General features: G+C 45.5%; 1 protein-coding gene and 1 long non-coding RNA gene across 5 annotated transcripts in view; one reads left to right on the top strand and one right to left on the bottom strand.

Annotated features, from left to right (window-relative positions):
• Positions 1-4,252: 4,252 nt before the first annotated feature.
• Positions 4,253-19,156, top strand: LOC308596619. Its single transcript, XR_014012571.1, has 4 exons — positions 4,253-4,515; positions 16,402-16,525; positions 17,825-18,545; positions 18,807-19,156. It is a non-coding gene; the product is annotated as an uncharacterized lncRNA (long non-coding RNA).
• HDAC10 (histone deacetylase 10) overlaps positions 10,686-21,370 on the bottom strand; it is a 26,758-nt gene continuing 16,073 nt past the window's right edge. For 3 of the 4 annotated variants that reach the window (XM_081211621.1, XM_081211622.1, XM_081211623.1), the window contains 9 exons: positions 21,276-21,343; positions 20,006-20,252; positions 19,177-19,267; positions 17,811-17,896; positions 16,685-16,738; positions 15,953-16,034; positions 15,325-15,510; positions 11,191-11,362; positions 10,686-10,918 (listed from right to left, as the gene is read on the bottom strand). In XM_081211621.1, coding sequence (XP_081067747.1) covers positions 11,195-11,362; positions 15,325-15,510; positions 15,953-16,034; positions 16,685-16,738; positions 17,811-17,896; positions 19,177-19,267; positions 20,006-20,252; positions 21,276-21,343 — 982 coding nt within the window. In that variant the 3' untranslated portion in view covers positions 10,686-10,918; positions 11,191-11,194. The remainder of the gene's footprint in view (positions 10,919-11,190; positions 11,363-15,324; positions 15,511-15,952; positions 16,035-16,684; positions 16,739-17,810; positions 17,897-19,176; positions 19,268-20,005; positions 20,253-21,275; positions 21,344-21,370) is intronic. The other variant, XM_081211624.1, reaches the window with a different exon arrangement.

The raw sequence follows: 21,370 nt of genomic DNA, 5'->3' as shown, positions 1-21,370 counted from the left end.
AAGATTAGGACAGGAATTTATATCATCGGATAAAGTTAAGAAAAGAGGAGTGGTAATCTATGCAAAGGAAAAATTAGCCCCGAAACTGATTTTTAAAGACGAACAAGGAAGATTTTTGGCTATTGAAATACAAGTCCAAGGAGAAAAATTTTTGGTATTAGGGATTTACGCACCAAATGAAGGGAAGTCAGAATTCTTTAAGAAATTGCATGGAATTTTATTGGACTATTTGGATTACAATTTAATTATGATGGGAGATATGAATGGAGTAGTCTCCACAAATATGGATAAGGCACAAAGACTGGTAGTCTCTAAGTATGGGAGACTACCAAAGACTTTTTTCGAAATGACTGAAAATATGGACTTAATTGACATTTGGAGAACAAGGAACCCTCTCGAGAGGGAGCGAACTTTCTTTTCTGAAGCAAAAATGACATGGACAAGAATTGACCAAATATGGGTAACTAGTGGGATGGCTCCAAAGTTAAAGAAAGTGGAAATCTGCCCAAAGACGTGCTCCGACCATAACGCTGTAAAGATGGAAATGAGGTTAACAACAGCTGGTTCTTTCAGATGGAGGATGAATGACACCCTTTTTAGAGATGAAGAGGTTTACAAAAAGGCCCAAAAGACTTTGAGAGATTATTTTGAGATAAATCTGAAAACAGAGGTGGAAAAAAGAACAATTTGGGATGCAAGTAAAGCTGTGATGCGAGGTTTCCTAATACAACAGAATTCTATAAAGAAGAAGAAACAAAATGAGAAGAAGGATAAGATTTTGGGGAAAATAAGAGAAGGGGAAAAAAATTGAGGTCTAAACTAAAGTCCCAGAAGATTCTGAGAGAAATTAAGCTATATCAGACGCAATATTTGGAACTGATGAATCAAGAAATAGAATGGAAAATTAAACAAATGAGACAAAGGACTTTCGAATCTGCAGATAAATGTGGGAAACTTCTTGCATGGCAATTGAAGAAAAGACAAAAATTAAATATGGTCACAAGTTTAGAGGTTGAAGGAAAGAATATTTATAAGCCAAATGAAATTAGAAACTGTTTTCAGAGCTTCTTCAGAAGACTATATTCACAAGGGCCGGTGAATGAAGGAGACATAGATGAGTTTCTCAAGGAACATGGATTACAAAAAATTTCACAACAAAGTAAAATGGATTTGAACCAGAAAATAACTGAGCAAGAAAGAGAGGGTGCCATTCAAAATATGCAATTGGGAAAATCTCCAGGACCAGATGGACTGACTTCCAGATATTACAAAGCTTTGAAGGAGTGGTTGATACAACCTTTGAAGGAAGTCTGCAATGAAATTTTAGAGGGGAAAAAGGCACCTGAATCGTGGAAAGAAGCGTATATTACTCTTATACCAAAAACAGAGACTGAAAAGACTCAGATCAAGAACTACCGCCCTATATCGCTACTTAATGGGGATTACAAAATTTTTGCAGACATTTTAGCAAAAAGACTGAAAAAAGTGTTGGTGGGAGAGATTCATAAGGACCAAGCTGGCTTTCTTCCAGGAAGACATTTGTCAGACAACGTGAGAAATATAATAGACATTATGGAATTATTAGAAGTGAATATAAACACTAAGGCAGTATTGATATTTGTGGACATGGAGAAAGCCTTTGACAATATTTATTGGAGTTTTATGAAGAAGAATCTACATGGGATGGGGGTAGGGCAAGGTTTTGAGAATGGTATAGGTGCAATATATTCTGAACAAAAGGCAAAGCTAATTGTAAATAATGTGGTTACCGAAGCAATTCAGATAGAAAAAGGGACACGACAGGGGTGCCCAATATCCCCATTGCTTTTTATATCAGTCCTGGAGGTTCTGTTAAATATGATTAGAAAAGACCAGCTGGTTAAAGGGGTTCAGGTCGGAGCCAAACAGTATAAACTGAAGGCTTTTGCAGATGATTTAGTACTCACTTTGCAAGAGCCAGACACTAGTACGAAAAGGGTTTTGGAATTAATTCAAGAATTTGGTCAAGTCGCAGGTTTTAAGTTAAATAAACAAAAAACTAAAGTGCTGGAGAAAAATCTAACAGCCATGGAAAGGGAGCAGTTTCAAAATGAAACAGGATTAACTGTGGTTAAGAAAGTGAAATATTTGGGGATTAATATGACATCTAAAAATGTGAATCTATTCAAAGACAATTATGAGAAATGCTGGACAGAAGTAAAGAAAGACCTAGAAGTATGGTCAAATTTGAAGCTTTCCTTGTTAGGCCGAATTGCTGTTATCAAGATGAATGTCTTGCCTAGAATGTTGTTTTTATTTCAGGCCTTGCAGATTCTGGACAAAATGGACTGTTTCAATAAGTGGCAGAAAGATATATCTAAATTTGTCTGGCAGGGCAAAAAGCCCAGAATAAAATTTAAGATACTAACGGATGCAAAAGAAAGAGGGGGGTTTGCCCTGCCGGACTTAAAGTTGTACTATGAATCAGCAGCTTTTTGCTGGTTGAAAGATTGGCTACTTCTTGAGAATACAGACATTTTAGATTTGGAAGGGTTTAATAATGTTTTCGGATGGCACGCATATATATGGTATGACAAGGTAAAAGCTCATAAAGGTTTTAAGAATCACATTGTTAGGAAAGCATTATATAATGTCTGGATCAGATATAAAGACTTGTTGGAAAACAAAACCCCAAGGTGGCTGTCGCCAATGGAAGCTAAGGAGGCGAAAAAGCTTAATATGGAATCCAAATGGCCAAAATATTGGGAAATTTTAGAGGAAGAGGGGGACAAGGTGAAATTACAGAGCTATGAGAAATTGAAGTCTAAAGTTCGAGATTGGCTCCATTATTATCAAATAATGGAGATGTTTAAACAAGACAGGAAAATTGGCTTCCAGGTGGACAGATCCAAATTAGAAACAGAATTGTTAGAACCCAATACTAACATTTTGTCAAGAATGTATAATTTGTTGCTGAAGTGGAATACACAGGATGAGACGGTTAAATCAGCTATGATTAAATGGGCACAAGACTTCGGGTATAACATTATGTTTGCTGACTGGGAACACTTATGGACCACCGGTATAAAGTTTACGGCATGTAATGCCTTAAGAGAGAATATTATGAAAATGATTTATAGGTAGTACATGACACCAGTCAAGCTTGCAAAGATCTACCATCTGCCTGATAATAAATGTTGGAAATGTAAGGAAACTGAAGGTACATTCTTTCACCTTTGGTGGACTTGCCCAAGGATTAAGGCCTTCTGGGAGATGATTTATAATGAAATGAAAAAGGTATTTAAGTATACCTTCTTTAAGAAACCAGAGGCTTTTCTCCTGGGCGTGGTCGGCCAATTGGTGTCAAAGAAAGATAGAACAATTTTTATGTACGCCACAACAGCAGCAAGAGTTCTTATAGCAAAGTATTGGAAGACACAAGAACTACCCACACTGGAAGAATGGCAGACGAAGGTGATTGACTACATGGGACTGGCTGAGATGACTGGCAGAATCCGAGACCAAGGAAAAGAGACGGTGGAGGAAGACTGGAAGAAATTTAAAGTCTATCTTAAGAACCATTATAAAATAAATGAGTGTTAAAATGCCAAGGTTAGGGAAATTAAGAGGTTACAGCTGTATTGATTTGGTAAAAGACAGGCGGAGAGGTTAATTAGTTAAATTCTGAAGTGAGGATTTGCTGGAAGAAATTTGAAAATAGGGATGCAGAAAGGGAAGGTATGGGGAAGTCGGAGAAACAGGGTTCAAGAAAAGAAGGTTTTGAAATTTTACATGTTTATGTGTTTGTTTGTTATTGTGTATTGTTTGTGTTAATTATGTGTTAAAAAACCAATAAAAATTATTATATAAAAAAGAAACTTGTAAGGAATGAACAGTGAGTGATTGAATCCATGTGAGCTAGGTCAGAGTTAGGTAAACGTAACGCGGGTGGCGCTGTGGTCTAAATCATAGAGCCTAGGGCTTGCCGATCGGACAGGGTGAGCTCCCGTTGCTCTGTCCCAGCTCCTGCCAACCTAGCAGTTTGAAAGCACGTCAAAGTGCAAGTAGATAAATAGGTGTCGCTCCAGCGGGAAGTTAAACGGTGTTTCTGTGCGCTGCTCTGGTTCGCCAGAAGCGGCTTAGTCATGCTGGCCACATGACCTGGAAGCTGTACGCTGGCTCCCTCGGCCAGTAAAGCGAGATGAGCGCCACAACTCCAGAGTTGGCCCCGACTGGACCTAATGGTCAGGGGTCCCTTTACCTTTACCTTTATTAGAATTCCCAAGTGACTGTCAAGCAGGGAGGGAGGGTGGAAGAGAGAGTGGAATTCTGATAGAGACGGAAGGTTGGAGGAGGCTTGGAAAGGGAGAGTGAATGTTGGTGGGGAGGCAGTTGAGAGTCGGTTGAGAGTGGTGGATTCTAGAAGGGGGGCACTTGGTGGGGGACCTGAAGCTGGGCTGGACAGCTCTTTGGGATCAGTAGTCCAGTAATAGGATCAAGTGTGCCCATCAGTGCCCATGAGAAGGAACTCTGAAGGTAGGAGGAGCTCCAAGGCCCAGAGGAGATGAGTGGCATAGAAATACTGTTGTTGTAGTAGTAGTAAATAATAATAATAATAATATTGTTGTTTAGTTTAGTTGTGCCCGACTCTTTGTGACCCCATTGATCAGAGCACGCCAGGCACTCCCCTGTCTTCATTAAAATAAAATAATAATAATAATAATAATAATAATAATAATAATAATAATAATAATAATAATAACAACAGCAGCATCACCTGTCACTGGTGCATGTGGCTTGGCTCCCTGGCTTGACTTGTCCATAGCTGCTGATAGCTTGGCAGGTCCTCAGCTGTGGTCCCCAGATTATATTTACTGTTGTGAATAACTGGTTGGTTACAAGTATCCCCCACCCTCCTGCCCCAGACTGGTGCGGTGGCGCCTGGACTGAGAGAAGGAGAGGGTGCCGGACATAAAAATGAAACCTTGGAAGTTGTGGTGTGTTAATTCCATGGGGAATCTGTTCTCCACATGTGCAGGGAGGTCGTGGCACTGACCTGAGTGAAACAGAGCTGGGTTGGGGGGGAGCAGGCCCATCTTGCTGCAGCCCCTCACCCCCTTCTTCCAAGCCAGGGGTTGGGGCGTCGTGTGCCCAGGCAGGAGCAGTGATCGATGGCAGCCAGTGGTGCTTGGCAGGGGTGCTTGTTCTGTCTCCCTCCTTCCCTGGGTCAGCTGGCCAGACACCTCGCTAGTGCTCAGGCTTTCCCAACAGATGTTTGGGGGCTGCCCCCCTGGGGTCCCCTATGTCTCCTCCGCAGGAGGGCCCTGCCTCCGCTGGCTTGCCTTTCCCTGCACTGCTGCTGAGCTATTCTGTTCCACACAGGAGAAGGAGGGATGTTGGCTGGGGGGAGGCAGCAGAATGAGAAAAAGACCAGAGAAGGCTGTTGGGCGGGGGGAGATATTGAGAGAAATCTGCCCCAAAAGAAAATCATTGAGGAGGGTCCATGGGACCCCCGGTCCCCTAGAGTGGATGCCTGTGCCAGGAGAGTACAACGTCCTTCTTCATTCGCAGGGCTGTGGTATAGGAAAGGCTCTGGCCAAGCAGCAGCCCAGCGGTGCCATGATACAAACCAAAATGTGCAGGTATGCTGTGACTTTCTGTGGCAGGGGAAGTGTTTTCCTGTCATCTTGCCAGCTGGAGGAGAAAGGCCTGATTTAGATATTCCTATAGTTTTATGGAAGGACACGGGTGGCGCTGTGGGTTAAACCACCGAGCCTAGGACTTGCCGATCAGAAGGTCGGCGGTTCGAATCCCCATGACGGGGTGAGCTCCCATTGCTCGGTCCCTGCTCCTGCCCACCTAGCAGTTCGAAAGCATGTCAAACTGCAAGTAGATAAAGAGGTACCGCTCCAGCGGGAAGGTAAATGATGTTTCCATGTGCTACTCTGGTTCGCCAGAAGCGGCTTAGTCATGCTGACCACATGACCCTGAAGCTGTCTGCAGACAAATGCCGGCTCCCTCGGCCAATAAAGCGAGATGAGCGCCGCAACCCCAGAGTCGGCCACGACTGGACCCAATGGTCAGGGGTCCCTTTACCTTTATAGTTTTATGGAGGTTTCTCTGCAGTCCACCTGGCCAGGTCAGGGGGTGTGATTCTTTCCCATGCCAACACCGCATCCCAAGGCTTGGCTGGGGCAGTTTTAGGATGGCACGTCCGGTGCGCTCACACCACGCTGCAGAGGGGGCTAAAACAATGCGGGAGAACAAGAGGGAAGGGTGCCAAATTGTAGGGTCATACAGGGCTCTGTTGACATTTGAGAGCCCAAAGTTGGCCCTTGGTTGGGCACAGTTCCAGATTAAAACCTGTGGAGGCCCCTAGGCAGTCAAAATCTCACCGGGTTCCTCGCAAATGATCTCCTGATACGTTTTTGATTTTACCAACCAACAATATTAATAAACCAATTTTATTACACAAAACAACAGAATTTGATTTGATTTGTTGTCACGGGGCCCATAGGCTGGTGTCTGCTCTGTCCATTGGGTAATCCAGGTTTGGTTAGGAATGCTTCTGTGGAGATGAATCCCAGAATTCTTCCCCCCCCCGGTCATTCCTTCCTTCAGACTGAAGCAGAAATGGTGTGTGGAACTGGACCAGGGGAAGAAGTGGCTCTTCTTGCCTTCTTAGTCCATAAAAATGGTAAAGGTAAAGGACCCCTGACAGTTAAGTCCAGTCGTGAATGACTCTGGGGCTGCGGCGCTCATCTCGCTTTACTGGCTGAGGGAGCCAATGTTTGTCCACAGACAGCTTTTCCAGGTCATGTGGCCAGCATGGCTAAGCCACTTCTGGCGAAACCAGAGCAGCACACGGAAACGCTGTTTACCTTCCCGCCTATTTATCTACCTATTTATCTACTTGCACTTTGACGTGCTTTCGAACTGCTAGGTTGGCAGGAGCTGGGACCGAGCAACGGGAGCTCACCCCATCGCGGGGATTCGAACCACCAACGTTCCGATCGGCAAGCCCTAGGCTCAGTGGTTTAGACCACAGTGCCACCCGCGCCCCATATTTTTCTCTAATTTCTGTATCCCATGAAATGTCCTTCCTGAGATTCTAGCCAACCTCAACCGGTGGCCTCAATTACCATAATGAACTTAGGAATAAAATACATATTATTATCTATCTATTTATCTGGAACTCCTCCAACCAATCAGACTAACTGAGCTTGTTTCTTCCTTAGGAGAAAGGCAGGCCAGAACAAGGGGGGAAAGGCTCAAACTTCAGGTAAGTAGAAATGCCAGTTAAGTGCCCTATATTATAGGAATGCTTCTTTCCCTTACCCTCATGCGCCAGTCTGGTGTTAGCATGGCTGGGAGCCAGGCGTTTGCGGATTCCTCCGTTTGCTTTGCAGGGAGGCAGCCTTTCCCCAAAGTATACCTTGTTCTGGCCAAATCCCTGGAGAGACATGACGACCCTCAGGCACTGGGGCAGAGGGAACGAAGGGGTCCTTGTGAAACATGTTTTGGGAGTCCTAGCAACACTCCCCCCACCTGTGGCTTCCAGGAAGTGCTTTTCAGAAGCATTACTCCCTCCAACTGGGTTACCTTGCATAACCCTCTCCACTCTCACCCTCTTTGAAAGCCACCTCATCTAAGATGCTCTTGTGGGGCATCCGATTCTCCTTGGCTTTCTTATTCTCGCAAGGAGGCGGCTCTTGCAAGATCAGCAGTGTGATCTTGTTCACTCCCCTTACAAAGTTTCCCCTGGTTCGCAATTGCATGTGTCCATCATTCCTTGACGATTACAGAAGGCCTGCAACTTTGGCACATCTAACTTGCACGCATTTAATTTATGTTCTTGGCCCAAAAATCTAAAGAATCAAAAAGGGAGCAGAAAGCAGGTGGGTGTCCAGGAAAAGAGACATTGGCAATCCCACCCAGTCCTGAACCCCATGTGTTTTGACCCTATGAGATTCTGGTTTGAGGTGCGATCCCTAGAACCTAACCCCCACAAAAGTGGCAGGCTTCCTGTTGAGAGCATCCACCACACGGGACATTCAAAGGCCTCTTCTACCACTTTCATGGTTTTGGCTTCCAACAAGAAAACATGGGAACTGTCCTTTCTCAAGGACCTACCATTCCCGACAGCTCCCATTCCGAGCACCCTGAACACACTACAGGATTTCCAGGATTCTCCATGACGGTGAAAGTGGAGAGAGAAGCCTTTCAATATTTGGTGTGGCTGAGATAGCTGAATGTGTGTCTGAGTTGACTTTCTGTCAGTAGTTTTTTCCAGTCACAGCCCATTCTCATACGATGTCCTCCTTCCTCCAGAGGGCCAAGCCTCCAGAGATGAGGCTCCAGCTCCCAGGATGAAGAACCAGAGGACATCCCGGCGGTTCCCAGCTGTCATCCCTCGCACCGCTTCCCCACTGCCCCTTCTCCATGCGGGCATGGCTCCTTCCCGGCCCTATTCGGCGCAGAAGCAGCAGCCAAAGTTTCCTCCAATTAAAACAGCATCTCAACTTGCTTCAGAGAGGGAGGAGACTTTGGCTGCTGCTTCCGAGCTGGGCCGACCGGGACGGAGCAGAGACGCCCGTACAGAGGCCAAGTGGGGAAATCTTGTAAGATCAGGTGAGAGGAAATGCCCCCTTCCCATGTCCCCCACCCTCCTGCCCCAGACTGGTGCCAGCATGGCTGGGAGCCAGGCACCTGCTGTCTCCGTTTGTTTTGCAGCAAGGGAAAGACTCAGACCTGGAGGGACTGGAGCCCAGACTAAGGACTCTTGCCTCAGAGGTAATGGGACGGGGGAAGGAGAGGGGCCTTAGGAAACACACAAGAAAGGCCTGCAGGATCAGACCAAGGGCTTACCTGATCCAGCTTCCTCTTCTCTCAGAGGCCACCTAGATGCCAGTAGGAAAGCCACAAACAGGATTTGAGTCCAAGAGCCCTCTGTCCACTTGAGACCTCCTGCAACGGCTTTTCAAAAGCCCAGGGGCGGTAGGACAAGCCCCCCCACAGTGTGCCTTTTTGTCACCCCCTCAGGGATGATACCTGGGGCAGCCCGCCCCCACCCTACGCCCCTGTCAAGTTGTTTGAACATCAGAATATTTTGATGGCTATGGGATTGAAGGCATGCATAGTGGGAAAACGGGAGCATATAGGTTAGTCTCCACTGTGGGTGGGTGGTAACATTGGTCCGTGCAGACCCACAGCACTCCCATGCAATGTTTCAACGTATGCATGTGTGTCATCTGAACATCCCCACACCCTCACTGACACGCAGGTTTCCATGTAGTGAATACAGTGGTACCTCGGGTTAAGAACTTAATTCGTTCTGGAGGTCCGTTCTTAACCTGAAACTGTTCTTAACCTGAGGTACCACTTTAGTTAATGGGGCCTCCCGCTGCTGCCGCGCGATTTCTATTCTCATCCTGAAGCAAAGTTCTTAACCCAAGGTACTATTTCTGGGTTAGCGGAGTCTGTAACCTGAAGCATCTGTAACCCGAGGTACCACTGTATGTGTAACAAAATCCCAATTGTTTCCATTTCCAGTGATGGAAGCTCCCTAGTCAGTGTAAGATACAATATTATCAGTTCCATCACTTCTACAAGTGGGTCCTTCCAAAAAGAATTCCTCGTTTTGATGCCCTCCAGCCACTAGGTCATTTCCCACCACAACACAGATGTTTTTAGCATGGGGATTGGCTCTCTACTACACCTGTTAAAAGCGTCAATCCGTTTCTCATCTCTGCGCTAGGTCCACTACTTAGCGTTACAAGGCACCTGTTCTCTCTAAGATTCCAGAACTATTTCTAACAAAGCTGGTTCATCAGCTACAGTTATTTCCCTGAAGAGAAGAGTTTGGATTTGATATCCGGCTTTATCACTACCTGAAGGAGTCTCAAAGCGGCTAACATTTTCCTTTCCCTTCCTCCCCCACAACAAACACTCTGTGAGGTGAGTGGGGCTGAGAGACTTCAGAGAAGTGTGACTGGTCCAAGGTCACCCAGCAGCTGCATGTGGAGGAGCGGAGACGCGAACCCGGTTCACCAGATTATGAGTCTACCGCTCTTAACCACTACACCACACTGGCTCTCTCCCTGGACAGATGAGATAGCGTGGCCACAGCAAGCCATGCTCTGGCAACCTCCAAGTTAGATTACTGCAATGCACTCTGTGTGGAATTGCTCATGAACATAGTTCAACAGCTGCAACTGTTGCAAATGTTAAATCAAACTATGATTTAGCTCTGGGTAGTGTGGCGGAACCGAGAGAAGCAGCTATGATTTTTGCTCCAGGAACATGCTTACTCATTCACGTTAAGCCATACAGTGGTACCTCGGGTTATAGACGCTTCAGGTTATAGACTCCACTAACCCAGAAATAGTACCTCAGGTTAAGAACTTTGCTTCAGGGTGAGAACAGAAATTGCGCAGTGGCAGCGGGAGGCCCCATTAGCTAAAGTGGTGCTTCAGGTTAAGAACAGTTTCAGGTTAAGAACGGACCTCCAGAACGAAATAAGTTATTAACCTGAGGTACCACTGTAGTTTTGTTTAGTCTTACATGCAAACCAAGCCAGTGTGTTTATTGGCATCCTTAGTGTTGGCAAATTTACTTCTTACAACCTGAAGTTAACACAGTCTTGTTTAATTATAGTTTAATTTTAAAAAAGATAGAAAAGTATTTTGTGAAATACAGAATTGTGAAATACATAATTGTGGAATACATAAATTCCATTTGAAAAAAATAGAAAAGTAAAACGTAAAATGATTCTTGCAGTATCATTCCTGATGCGTAGCTCACTCTTCATTCTTTTTACCTGCTGATTTTCTAGATAATCTTCATTTTCCCTTTTATTTTGATTCTGGATATGCAGATCAAAAGGGAGAGCCAAAATGACAGCCAAGTAAATTTCATCTTTCAGCAATGGAAACGTTTGCTATACAAGGGAGCGGGGGGGGTGTGTGTGTGTGAGAGAATTCATCAGATTTTAGAGCATAAAGCAACATGAGCTTTTGTAATGGCAGTTAATTCAGGGCCTTGAAAAAGCACACAGTATTTGGAAAAACAGTACTAACCACTCAATCCTATGCACTCAGAAGCAAGCCACATAAGTTTAACTTGGTTCCCTTCTAGATAAACATGTTTAGCACTGCAGTCTAAATTCAACGTCCATTTTAATTTTACTTTCCTTCTATACTTGATACATACCTTATTACCTGCCTGAACACTGAAGCAATTTCCATTCGTTTTGAAGTTGCTCTCTTAATTCTATTACCCTTTGCACATTCTCCTTCAGATCTGGTGCATACGTTCCAAAGGAAGGTGTAAAGTCACTCGTCAGGGGTTTGATTATATCTTGCAAGAGGGTTACCTCAGTTTCCTTTTTTTTAAAAAAAGCCAATAAAACATATTATTCCAATGAATCCATACTTATTTATGGATTACATCCAGGAACTATAACTGGTTCTTTCATTTTTAAGAACATCTTTTGTTCTGCTTGGTTGTTCGATGATTTTATGCTGGCTCCCATGTTTTAATTGCTTCTACAGTGGTGCCTCACAAGACGAAATTAATTCGTTCCGCAAGTTTTTTCTTCTTGCGAGTTTTTTGTCTTGCGAAGCACGGTTTCCCATAGGAATGCATTGAAAATCAATTAATGCGTTCCTATGGAAACCGCTTGCCAGGCTGGCGGTGCAGAGAAGGGCTTTTCTCTCCACCGCAAGCCTTCAGGACAGGTACGGGAACAGAGGGGAAGGGGCGCAGCGCTTCTCCTCTGTTCCCGGGGCTTGCGGTGGGAGGAGGGTTTTTCCTCCCCACCGCCAACATTCAGAACAGCATTCTGAATGTTGGCGGTGGGAAGGAAAACCCTCCTCCCACCGCAAGTCTTCAGGACAGCGATCCGAAGGCTGGCGTGGGGAGAAGGGCTTTCCGCCCCACCGCCAGCCTTCGGAGGAGCCTTCCGAAGGCTGGCGCAGGGAGAAGGGCTTTCCGCCCCACCGCCAGCCTTTGGAGGAGCCTTCCAAAGGCTGGCGCGGGGAGAAGGGCTTTCCGCCCCACCGCCAGCCTTCGGAGGAGCCTTCCAAAGGCTGGCACGGGGAGAAGGGCTTTCCGCCCCACCGCCAGCCTTTGGAGGAGCCTTCCGAAGGCTGGCGCGGGGAGAAGGGCTTTCCGCCCCACCGCCAGCCTTCGGAGGAGCCTTCCGAAGGCTGGCGTGGGGAGAAGGGCTTTTCTCCCCACCGCCAGTCTTCGGAGGAGCCTTCCGAAGGCTGGCGCGGGGAGAAGGGCTTTCCGCCCCACTGCCAGCCTTCGGAGGAGCCTTCCAAAGGCTGGTGCGGGGAGAAGGGCTTTTCTCCCCACCGCCAGTCTTCGGAGGAGCCTTCCGAAGGCTGGCGCGGGGAGAAGGGCTTTCCGCCCCACTGCCAGCCTTCGGAGGAGCCTTCCAAAGGCTGGTGCGGGGAGAAGGGCTTTCCGCCCCACCGCCAGCCTTCGGAGGAGGTCCGAGGACAGTGGGGAAGAAGTGCTGCGCTTCCCCGCTGTCCCGGAGATTTCCCTATGGGCTTTCGTCTTGCGAAGGAAGCCCATAGGGAAATTCGTTTTGCGAAGCGCCTCCAAAACGGAAAACCCTTTCGTCTAGCGGGTTTTCCGTCTTGCGAGGCGTTCGTCTTGCGGGGCACCACTGTATTTTAGTTGTTGATTTATTGATCTTGTTTTAATGAGGAGGGGGTGCCACTCAGTGGTAGAGCACCTGGCTTTGTACACAGAAGGTTCCGGATTCAATTCTCAGCATGTTCAGACAGGGCTGGGAATATCCTCTGTCTGATACCCTGAAAAGATTCTACCAAGGAAGAGAGTTCAAAAGATGTGATTGATAAATCAGCATCGGGGTCATGTGCCTCAAATACATGTTTAATAGGAGGGTTATGAGAACCACTTTTGATCACTGGTATGGGGATAATGAAGCTAGATTGTAATTGCTATGCATGTGCACATTTTCCAAGGGACTAGAGAATGTAGAAATGTGGAACAAATACAAAAGGTAAAAAAAAAGGTAAAGGATAAAGGACCCCTGGATGGTTAAGTCCAGTCAAAGGCAACTATGGGGTTGCGGCGCTCATCTCACTTTCAGGTTGAGGGAGCAGGTGTTTGTCCACAGACAGCTTTCCAGGTCATGAGGCCAGCAGGACTAAACTGCTTCTGGTGCAATGGAACACCGTGACAGAAACCAGAGTGCACGGAAACGCCGTTTACCTTCCTGCCACAGTGGTACAGTGGTACCTTGAGTTACAAACGCCTCAGGTTACAAATGCTTCGGGTTACAAACTCCGCTAACCTGGAAGAGTTACCTCAAGTTGAGAACTTTGCCCCAGGATGAGAATGAAAATTGTGTGCTGGCGGCGCAACGGCAGCAAGTGGCCCCATTAGCGAAAGCACGCCTCTAGGATCGGCTCTGGATCCATTCCAGTCCGGCTTCCGCGCTGGTCATGGGACCGAGACGGCTCTGGTCGCCCTAACAGATGACCTTCGTAGACAGCTGGATCGAGGCGGGTCGGGGCTGCTGATTCTTCTAGATCTATCAGCAGCTTTCGACATGGTCGATCACGAACTTCTGGACCACCGCCTTGCCGACGTGGGGATCCAGGGCACAGTCCTTCAATGGCTGCGCTCGTTTCTCTCTGGTCGGGGACAGAGGGTGGCGCTTGGGGGGGAATTGTCATCGCGCCACTCCTTGGTGTGTGGAGTACCTCAGGGTGCGATACTCTCCCCGATGCTTTTCAACATCTTTATGCGCCCCCTCGCCCAGCTTGTTCGGAGTTTTGGGCTGGGTTGTCATCAGTATGCCGATGACACCCAACTCTATCTGTTGATGGATGGCCATCCTGACTCGGCCCCAGACACACTGACCAGATGTTTGGAAGCTGTGGCTGGATGGTTACGTGGGAGCCGGTTGAAGCTAAATCCTTCGAAGACAGAGGTCCTGTGGCTGGGACGGGGCGATATGGGATTGGGGGGGCAACTCCCATCTCTTGCGGGGGCGCAATTAGTGCCAGCACCGTCCGTTAAGAGTTTGGGTGTAATCTTCGACACCTCCCTTTCCATGGAGGCGCAGATTGCAGCTATAACAAATGCGGCATTTTTCTATCTCCGCCAAGCTAAGCAGTTGGCTCCTTACCTCTCTCGCCCTGACCTAGCCACTGTGATCCACGCGACGGTCACCTCCAGACTGGATTATTGTAACTCGCTCTACGTGGGGCTGCCCTTGAGACTGACCCAGAAACTCCAGCGGGTGCAGAATGCTGCAGCGAGACTCCTTACGAGGTCTTCACTGCGAGATCACATTCACCCGGTGCTATACCAGCTGCACTGGCTCCCGGTGGAGTACAGGATCAGGTTTAAGGTGCTGGTTTTAACCTTTAAAGCCCTATATGGCCTAGGACCCTCGTACCTACGGGACCGCCTCTCCTGGTATGCCCCACAGAGAAACCTACGGTCTTCAAATAAAAACATCTTGAAGGTCCCAGGCCACAGAGAAGTTAGGCTGGCCACAACTAGAGCCAGGGCTTTTTCGGCTGTGGCTCCGATCTGGTGGAACGCTCTGTCACAAGAGACCAGGGCCTTGCGGGACTTGACATCTTTCCGCAGGGCCTGCAAGACAGAGCTGTTCCACCAGGCCTTTGGCCAGGGCACAGCCTGACTCCCTCCCTCGGCAATCTTCGCAGAGCTCTGGCCCAATGGTTGCTAGTGGCTTGAATTAATTAATTTTTATAATGAATGATTTTAGAATGATGTTTATGTTGTACTTTTGTACTGTTTTATTGTTGTTAGCCGCCCTGAGCCCGGCTTCGGCTGGGGAGGGCGGGATATAAATAAAATTTATTATTATTATTATTATTATTATTATTATTATTATTATTATTAGTTAAGAACAGTTTCAGGTTAAGAACAGACCTCTGGAACGAATTAAGTTCGTAACTAGAGGTACCACTGTACCTATTTATCTACTTGCACTGGTGTGCTTTCGGAGTGCTTGGTTGGCAGGAGCTGGGACAGAGCAATAGGAGCCCCCCGTTGTGGGGATTCGAACTACTGACCTTCTGATCAACAAGCCTAAGAGGCTCAGTGGTTTAGACCATAGACCTGAAGGGTATCACATGCTGGGGATATTCTTTAATATGAAAATGTAATTTTGCACTGCAATTAGGCTCCAAGACTGTTCAACACTTTACAGAATACATGGATGACACAAAATGTGGGGAGGCAGAAAATGCAATGTGTTCTCTCTGGTTCTTTCCTCCTAAAAACCCAATACTTATTTTGTCATTAAGACTAAAATCAACTTTTTACCTGAATCAGAGCAAGAATGTGAGACTGTGCCAAGCCTTGCAGTAAGCGAATAAGCAAGGAAATCACATTTTGCCCAACACTCTGGTTTGGTCCAAGAACTATAATGGTTAGGTCAGGCTGATAGCTGTATGCAACCGGAAGAATGAGTCCAAGGGCAGGAGAGAAAAAGTTGTTTGTTTCAGCACCCTTCAGTTAAAAAATAAAACAAAATTAATACAGTCGTATAGTCACAAACCCAGACATTTCCTAACCACATTTCCTAACCACTAGGTGCGTGTTTGGGTAGTAAGCTCAGTGCAACACATTTGCAAAGCAGGGTTTCTAAGCAATTTATGCTGGAGTTCATCTACCTTCACACAGCAAATGTATTTACGGGACACATATCGATATTTCCTGCAGTCAACAAGTAAAGCACAGGCTTCATACATGCGTAGACACACAGCCTTAAGAACATATCCACATATTTGCTATCCCTAACTGGCTCAGGGTTCCCAAACACTTGGGTGTCATCAGCCCTTGAAATCAGGGGATATTGCTCAATGTTTAGCTCAGCTTCAAGCTCAGACTCTTCCACCCTCTATAAATCATACTTAGGGAAGAAAAGGAATCTGAAAAATATTACGCCTACCTTTTCCCAGTTCACGGTTATATTGTATTTGGTGTCCGATTTTTTCGGCGCCTTAGCATTGATATTTACCAAGAGAACTTTGCTGTGAAACAAAAAGGAGGATAGATTCTACCAGAGTGATGGGAAACCTGTGACACCCACCCGCTGGCTGTTGTTGGATTCCCACACTACGTCAATTCCAGCCAGAATGGTCAGTGCTAAGGGAGGATGGAATTTATAGTCCAGTAAAACTTGAAGGGCCACAATTTCCCCATTCGTGTCCTACTAGATGCTAAATAGGAATACTTTATGAATTAAAGCAACAAGTAACTGGGCTCTTGTGGGGCTGGTTGAAATCCACATAACAATCCTCACATTTTAGGAAGGGGTCATCTAGTCATAGAAAACATGGGAGAAACTGTCTGTAAATAATCATGATAGCCAACTCGTCTGCTCTTTTTCCATTTTAGCAGATATATTTTCAAAAGATGCTCTAGGAACCAGTCTGGCAACAGGAAAACCGATTTACAGTTCAACCATAGGCAAGTACACTAAGGAGGAAGTCCTACTGATTTTAATTAGACTTGCTCCCAGGTAAGAATGTGCAGAACAGTAGACCGAGGAAGGAGTCTCTCTCCATCTCTTCAATGTCATTTTTAAAACTTGCCCAAATTGTCATCAGCAATGTAATAGTATTGTCTGTAGTTTGGGCGTTTAAACCCACCTAGCAGGGAGTAGGTATGAAATCCTTACCCATCATCCAAATCAGTTTTCACATCCACATCACCGACAGACACACACAGGACTCTGCAGAAGACATTAAAGTGTTGTAACACACATTAAAATATATGTGGCATTCAAATTAAATTAAATAGATACCATGCACAAAAATACCATGCCAATAAGCTGTACGTAAAAAGAGAGGCATGGTGAGCGGTGCAAGTAAATTTACAAAATATAGCCAGGTAAGTAAGTAACTAACAAACAAGCAGGCAGAAATGATTACTAAAGTCCCAGGGAATAAACTGCAAATGGATGATAAAAAGGAGAAAGAAAAAAAACTGTGCCTTGTATTCTACAAGCATGTGTCCAAGCTCTCTAGTTCACAAAAAAACCGTTTCAGGATTGCAGAATCTGGAACTAAAAGTATCTGCATACATGGAGTGTCACCCAGAATAGTTAATACTTTGCACCTGCATGTGAGAAGCTACAAACATATTTGCACCAGAGCAACGTAACAAGTGTCTCTTCGCTCCCTGTGCAGGAGCAAATATGTGTTTTTCGCCATGTCTAATCCTGGGTCCTTCTACCCAATTACACATACAGTGGTGCCTCGCAAGACGAAATTAATCCGTTCCGCGAGTCTCTTCGTCTAGCGGTTTTTTCATCTTGCGAAGCAACCCTATTAGCGGATTAGCGCTATTAGCGGTTTAGCGGCTATTAAAGGCTTAGCGGATTAGCGGCTAAAAGACTATTAGCGGCTTAGTGGCTTAGAAAAAGGGGGGAGCGAGGAAAAAAATCGGAACACTCACAAGACGTTTTCGTCTTGCAAAGCAAGCCCATAGGGAAAATCGTCTTGCGAAGCAGCTCAAAAACGGAAAACCCTTTCGTCTAGCGGGTTTTCCATCTTGCGAGGCATTCGTCTTGCGGGGCACCACTGTACAAACTGAAAATATGCACACAAAAGATATTAAGATTTGTTTTCCTAACTGTCAGGAATTATCCCAGTCCCGAAAAAAGGTAAGACATTATTGCTCTGTAGCACTGCTGCACTCATTAACAAAAGGTAGCACTAAGCAGTTATATAACCAAAGCGTCTTAAACGTTTTGTAACTGAACTGCACAGAAAAGCACAGGATGCAAAAGGCTTTTTACTCACTTTTGTACCTTCAGGTTACGGCAATGTTTTAGAGCGATGGCGGAAGAAAGGGATACTTCAGATGAGACTGCGAGACCGTTGGTCACCTAAAGAACAAGGATACAGTGGTACCTCAGGTTAAGTACTTAATTCGTTCCGGAGGTCCGTACTTAACCTGAAACTGTTCTTAACCAGAAGCACCACTTTAGCTAATGGGGCCTCCTGCTGCTGCTGCACCGCTGGAGCACGATTTCTGTTCTCATCCTGAAGCAAAGTTCTTAACCTGAAGCACTATTTCTGGGTTAGCGGAGTCTGTAACCTGAAGCATATGTAACCTGAAGCGTATGTAACCCGAGGTACCACTATACTTTTATTTCTATTCTGAAACGCAATCAAGATGTGTTTAAAAGCACAACTAATAAAAATGCTCCCCTTAAAACAGTCTGTTGAGTACATCTTTGTGCTGCAAAGTAAATGAGACCACGTTCACCATTCGTAGGAGCCAACTCCTAGGGACAGAGGCCTCTTCACCCCACCCCCCATAAAATATTTGAGGGAGCCCGGCTCCTCCAAAGTTGATGGGCATTGCCATTCAAATGGCATGTGCACGCCATGTTTTGTGATCAATTACGCAGGACGGGGCTTACCTGGGCAACCCAATATTTTATTCAAGTTGGCACCCCTGTCACTATTACTAGCTGAATTGGTGGTCGTGAACCCAATTTTCTCTGGATTTCCCCCAATGATCAAAATACCGTATTTTTTGCTCTATAAGACTCACTTTTTCCCTCCTAAAAAGTAAGGGGAAATGTGTGTGCGTCTTATGGAGCGAAGGCAGGCTGCGCAGCTATCCCAGAAGCCAGAACAGCAAGAGGGATCGCTGCTTTCACTGCGCAGTGATCCCTCTTGCTGTTCTGGCTTCTGAGATTCAGAATATTTTTTTTCTTGTTTTCCTCCTCCAAAAACTAGGTGCGTCTTGTGGTCTGGTGCGTCTTATAGAGCGAAAAATACGGTAAGCAAGAAGCTAGAAAACAAATGTAGCTATTGTCCCCTAATAAGCAGGATGCTGAAATTTAATGGGGAATGTCTTTAACAATGCAGATGTTGTAATCTTTATATCATAGCGAGGGGTGATATCCACCTAAGTCTGAGTCTGAGCAATGTTAGCTATCGCCCAAGGTGTTTTGAAACATATACGTAATACCAAGATTCAGACTTGTATGCATAAGCTACATATACATGTAAAAGTAACACAGGTTAATAGACATAATACCTAAGGAACACATCGGCCTCTAGAGACTTTTGAGCAGAGCCTGGATAGCAACCACTCCCAGACTAAAGAAGAATCAGGAGCTACAACATGCACAATTGTAACTTTTGATATTACCTCCTTTTTAATGATTTTGTCAAGGACAGCCAACATGTTCAAAAATGAGTTTAAGTCCTTTCCTTCTTTCACAAGATCAGCATCAAGTCCGCTGCAAGAGACGTGTTTTTGGAAACAGGTCACAGTCTGGGAAAGCTGGAATAACTGTACAATCTGAATAACATGTGAAACTTTTAAACGTGTATCAAGGTGTATGACATGGGTAATGCAAACTAAGGCCCGGGGGCCAGATCTGGCCCAATCGCCTTCTAAATCCAGTCCGCAGATGGTCAGCGTGTTTTTACATGAGTAGAATGTGTCCTTTTAGTTAAAATGTATCTCTGGGTTATTTGTGGGGCATAGGAATTCGTTCATTTCCCCCTCCTCCCAAATATAGTCTGGCCCCCCACAAGGTCTGAGGGACAGTGGACAAGCCCCCGCTGAAAAAGTCTGCTGACTCCTGGTGTATAATTAACCAGCAAAGGTTATGTTGTCGTCTTCAATGAGGAGCCGTCTTTTACTAAGCATTAGCATCATTTGGCGCATTTTACGAAAACAGAAAATGAAGGCAGAGAGACATGAGGGTAAATGGGAGAAATCCAATCATTTTGTTAGTGCATGGTCTATAATTGTACATTGTTCCTGTTCTCCTAACTCAGTATTAACTGGTTTGACACACTGCATGCCAATATCAGAGAAACTGATAATGAAGTTAGCTGCAGGTGACGCCCAAAAAAAGGATTAGAAATATTCCAAGTGTAGGAAAAAAAATTGCTTTGGAATTTGCGTTAACAGGCTGCAATCTCTCATAAACACACTCTATTCCTGGCCTGGCAACAGTATGGCTAACCTGAGAAGGGCCTTGAGTTCTTTCGTATCCTTTCCCTTCTCAATTTGAACAGATGGCGAAAGCAAGCGTGCATTGCTTTCATCAACGGCGACAGTTGTTTTAACGTGAGGTCTCGGAAATGAAATATTTTTCATGTGGAGCTCCAGAAACATGTCTGTTTTGATGGTCTCTTCACTATTCGGTCTTCCAGCTTCTAGTGGGTGTAGGAGTTGTGCCCTGGTACTGAGGTCTTGCAATGGAGCTATATCTGAAAACAACAGAAGACATGAACACACAATGAAAAGCTTAACTCTTAACAGAAGACAATCTATGCCAGTGTTTCTCAACCTGTGGGTCTCCAGATGTTGTTGGACTACAACTCCCATCATTCCTAGCCAGCATGACCAGTGAGTGGTCAGGGATGATGGAAGCTGTAGTCCAACAACATCTGGGGACCCACAGGCTGAGAACCACTGATCTGTGCTGTTAACACTGCATACGTTCCCATCTTCTCCAGGACTTCCAGAGGTCTTCAGGAATGAACAAGGTTCTGAAATTCTGCCCACAAATGAGGGATAGCCAAGGTGGTACTTTCCAGGTGTTGCTGAACTCATATCCTCCCAGATCATTGGCCACACTTGCTGGGGCTGGTGGGAATTGGAGTCCAACAACATCTGGAAAACGCCACCTTTGCCACAGATCATACTGTGTGTATGACTCTAAATAGATGGAACAGCTCAGCAGAAATCAACAGAGCAGGTTTCTAGGAAGGCAATGTTAAAAGTTACATACATTTTATTCAGAATCCTGCTCTAGCCTTACCTTTTGTAAACACCATATAATATTTAACCATTCAGGAGGGAAAACCTGGAACCACGTGCTATGCTCTACAAGCCAGATGAATTGTTTCCCTTAAACTTAAACATGTTTAGCTCCAATGACTTCAACCCAAGTATACTGGCCAAACACTCCCCTCATTAGACTATCCAGTGTAAACTTGCCATCATTTCATTTGAGTGTTGGGTTGGAAAGTTAGGGGGGGCAGACTAAAAATTATCCATGTTCATTCAATCAGTTATATTCCCCCACTTACACAGAATCCCCATCCAGCTATATCAAGGTCTAGCCAAAGTTGCCCCTAAACTGACAGACTAGAGAACTTAGATGAACGGGAGGTCTAACTGGAGGATTATCTGAACTTGAAAATATGTGTTGCTTTAATACATTCACCGCATTTGTTTTATCGATTTATCTGCACTTTAGAACAAATTTTAGACAAGTGTGCCATTACCTTCATGCATCAAACACTTCCAGTATGGTTTGTGTACAGCTCTTACATTGTGGATTGATTCTAATGCACTACAGAAGAGACAAAAGAGTGTAGGA

The sequence above is a fragment of the Podarcis bocagei genome (genome assembly GCF_964188305.1).
Source record: "Podarcis bocagei genome assembly, chromosome: 10".
Lineage (NCBI taxonomy): Eukaryota > Metazoa > Chordata > Lepidosauria > Squamata > Lacertidae > Podarcis > Podarcis bocagei.
The sequence above is the reverse complement of the archived record's forward strand: the minus strand, read 5'-3'. Positions and strand labels throughout refer to the sequence as shown.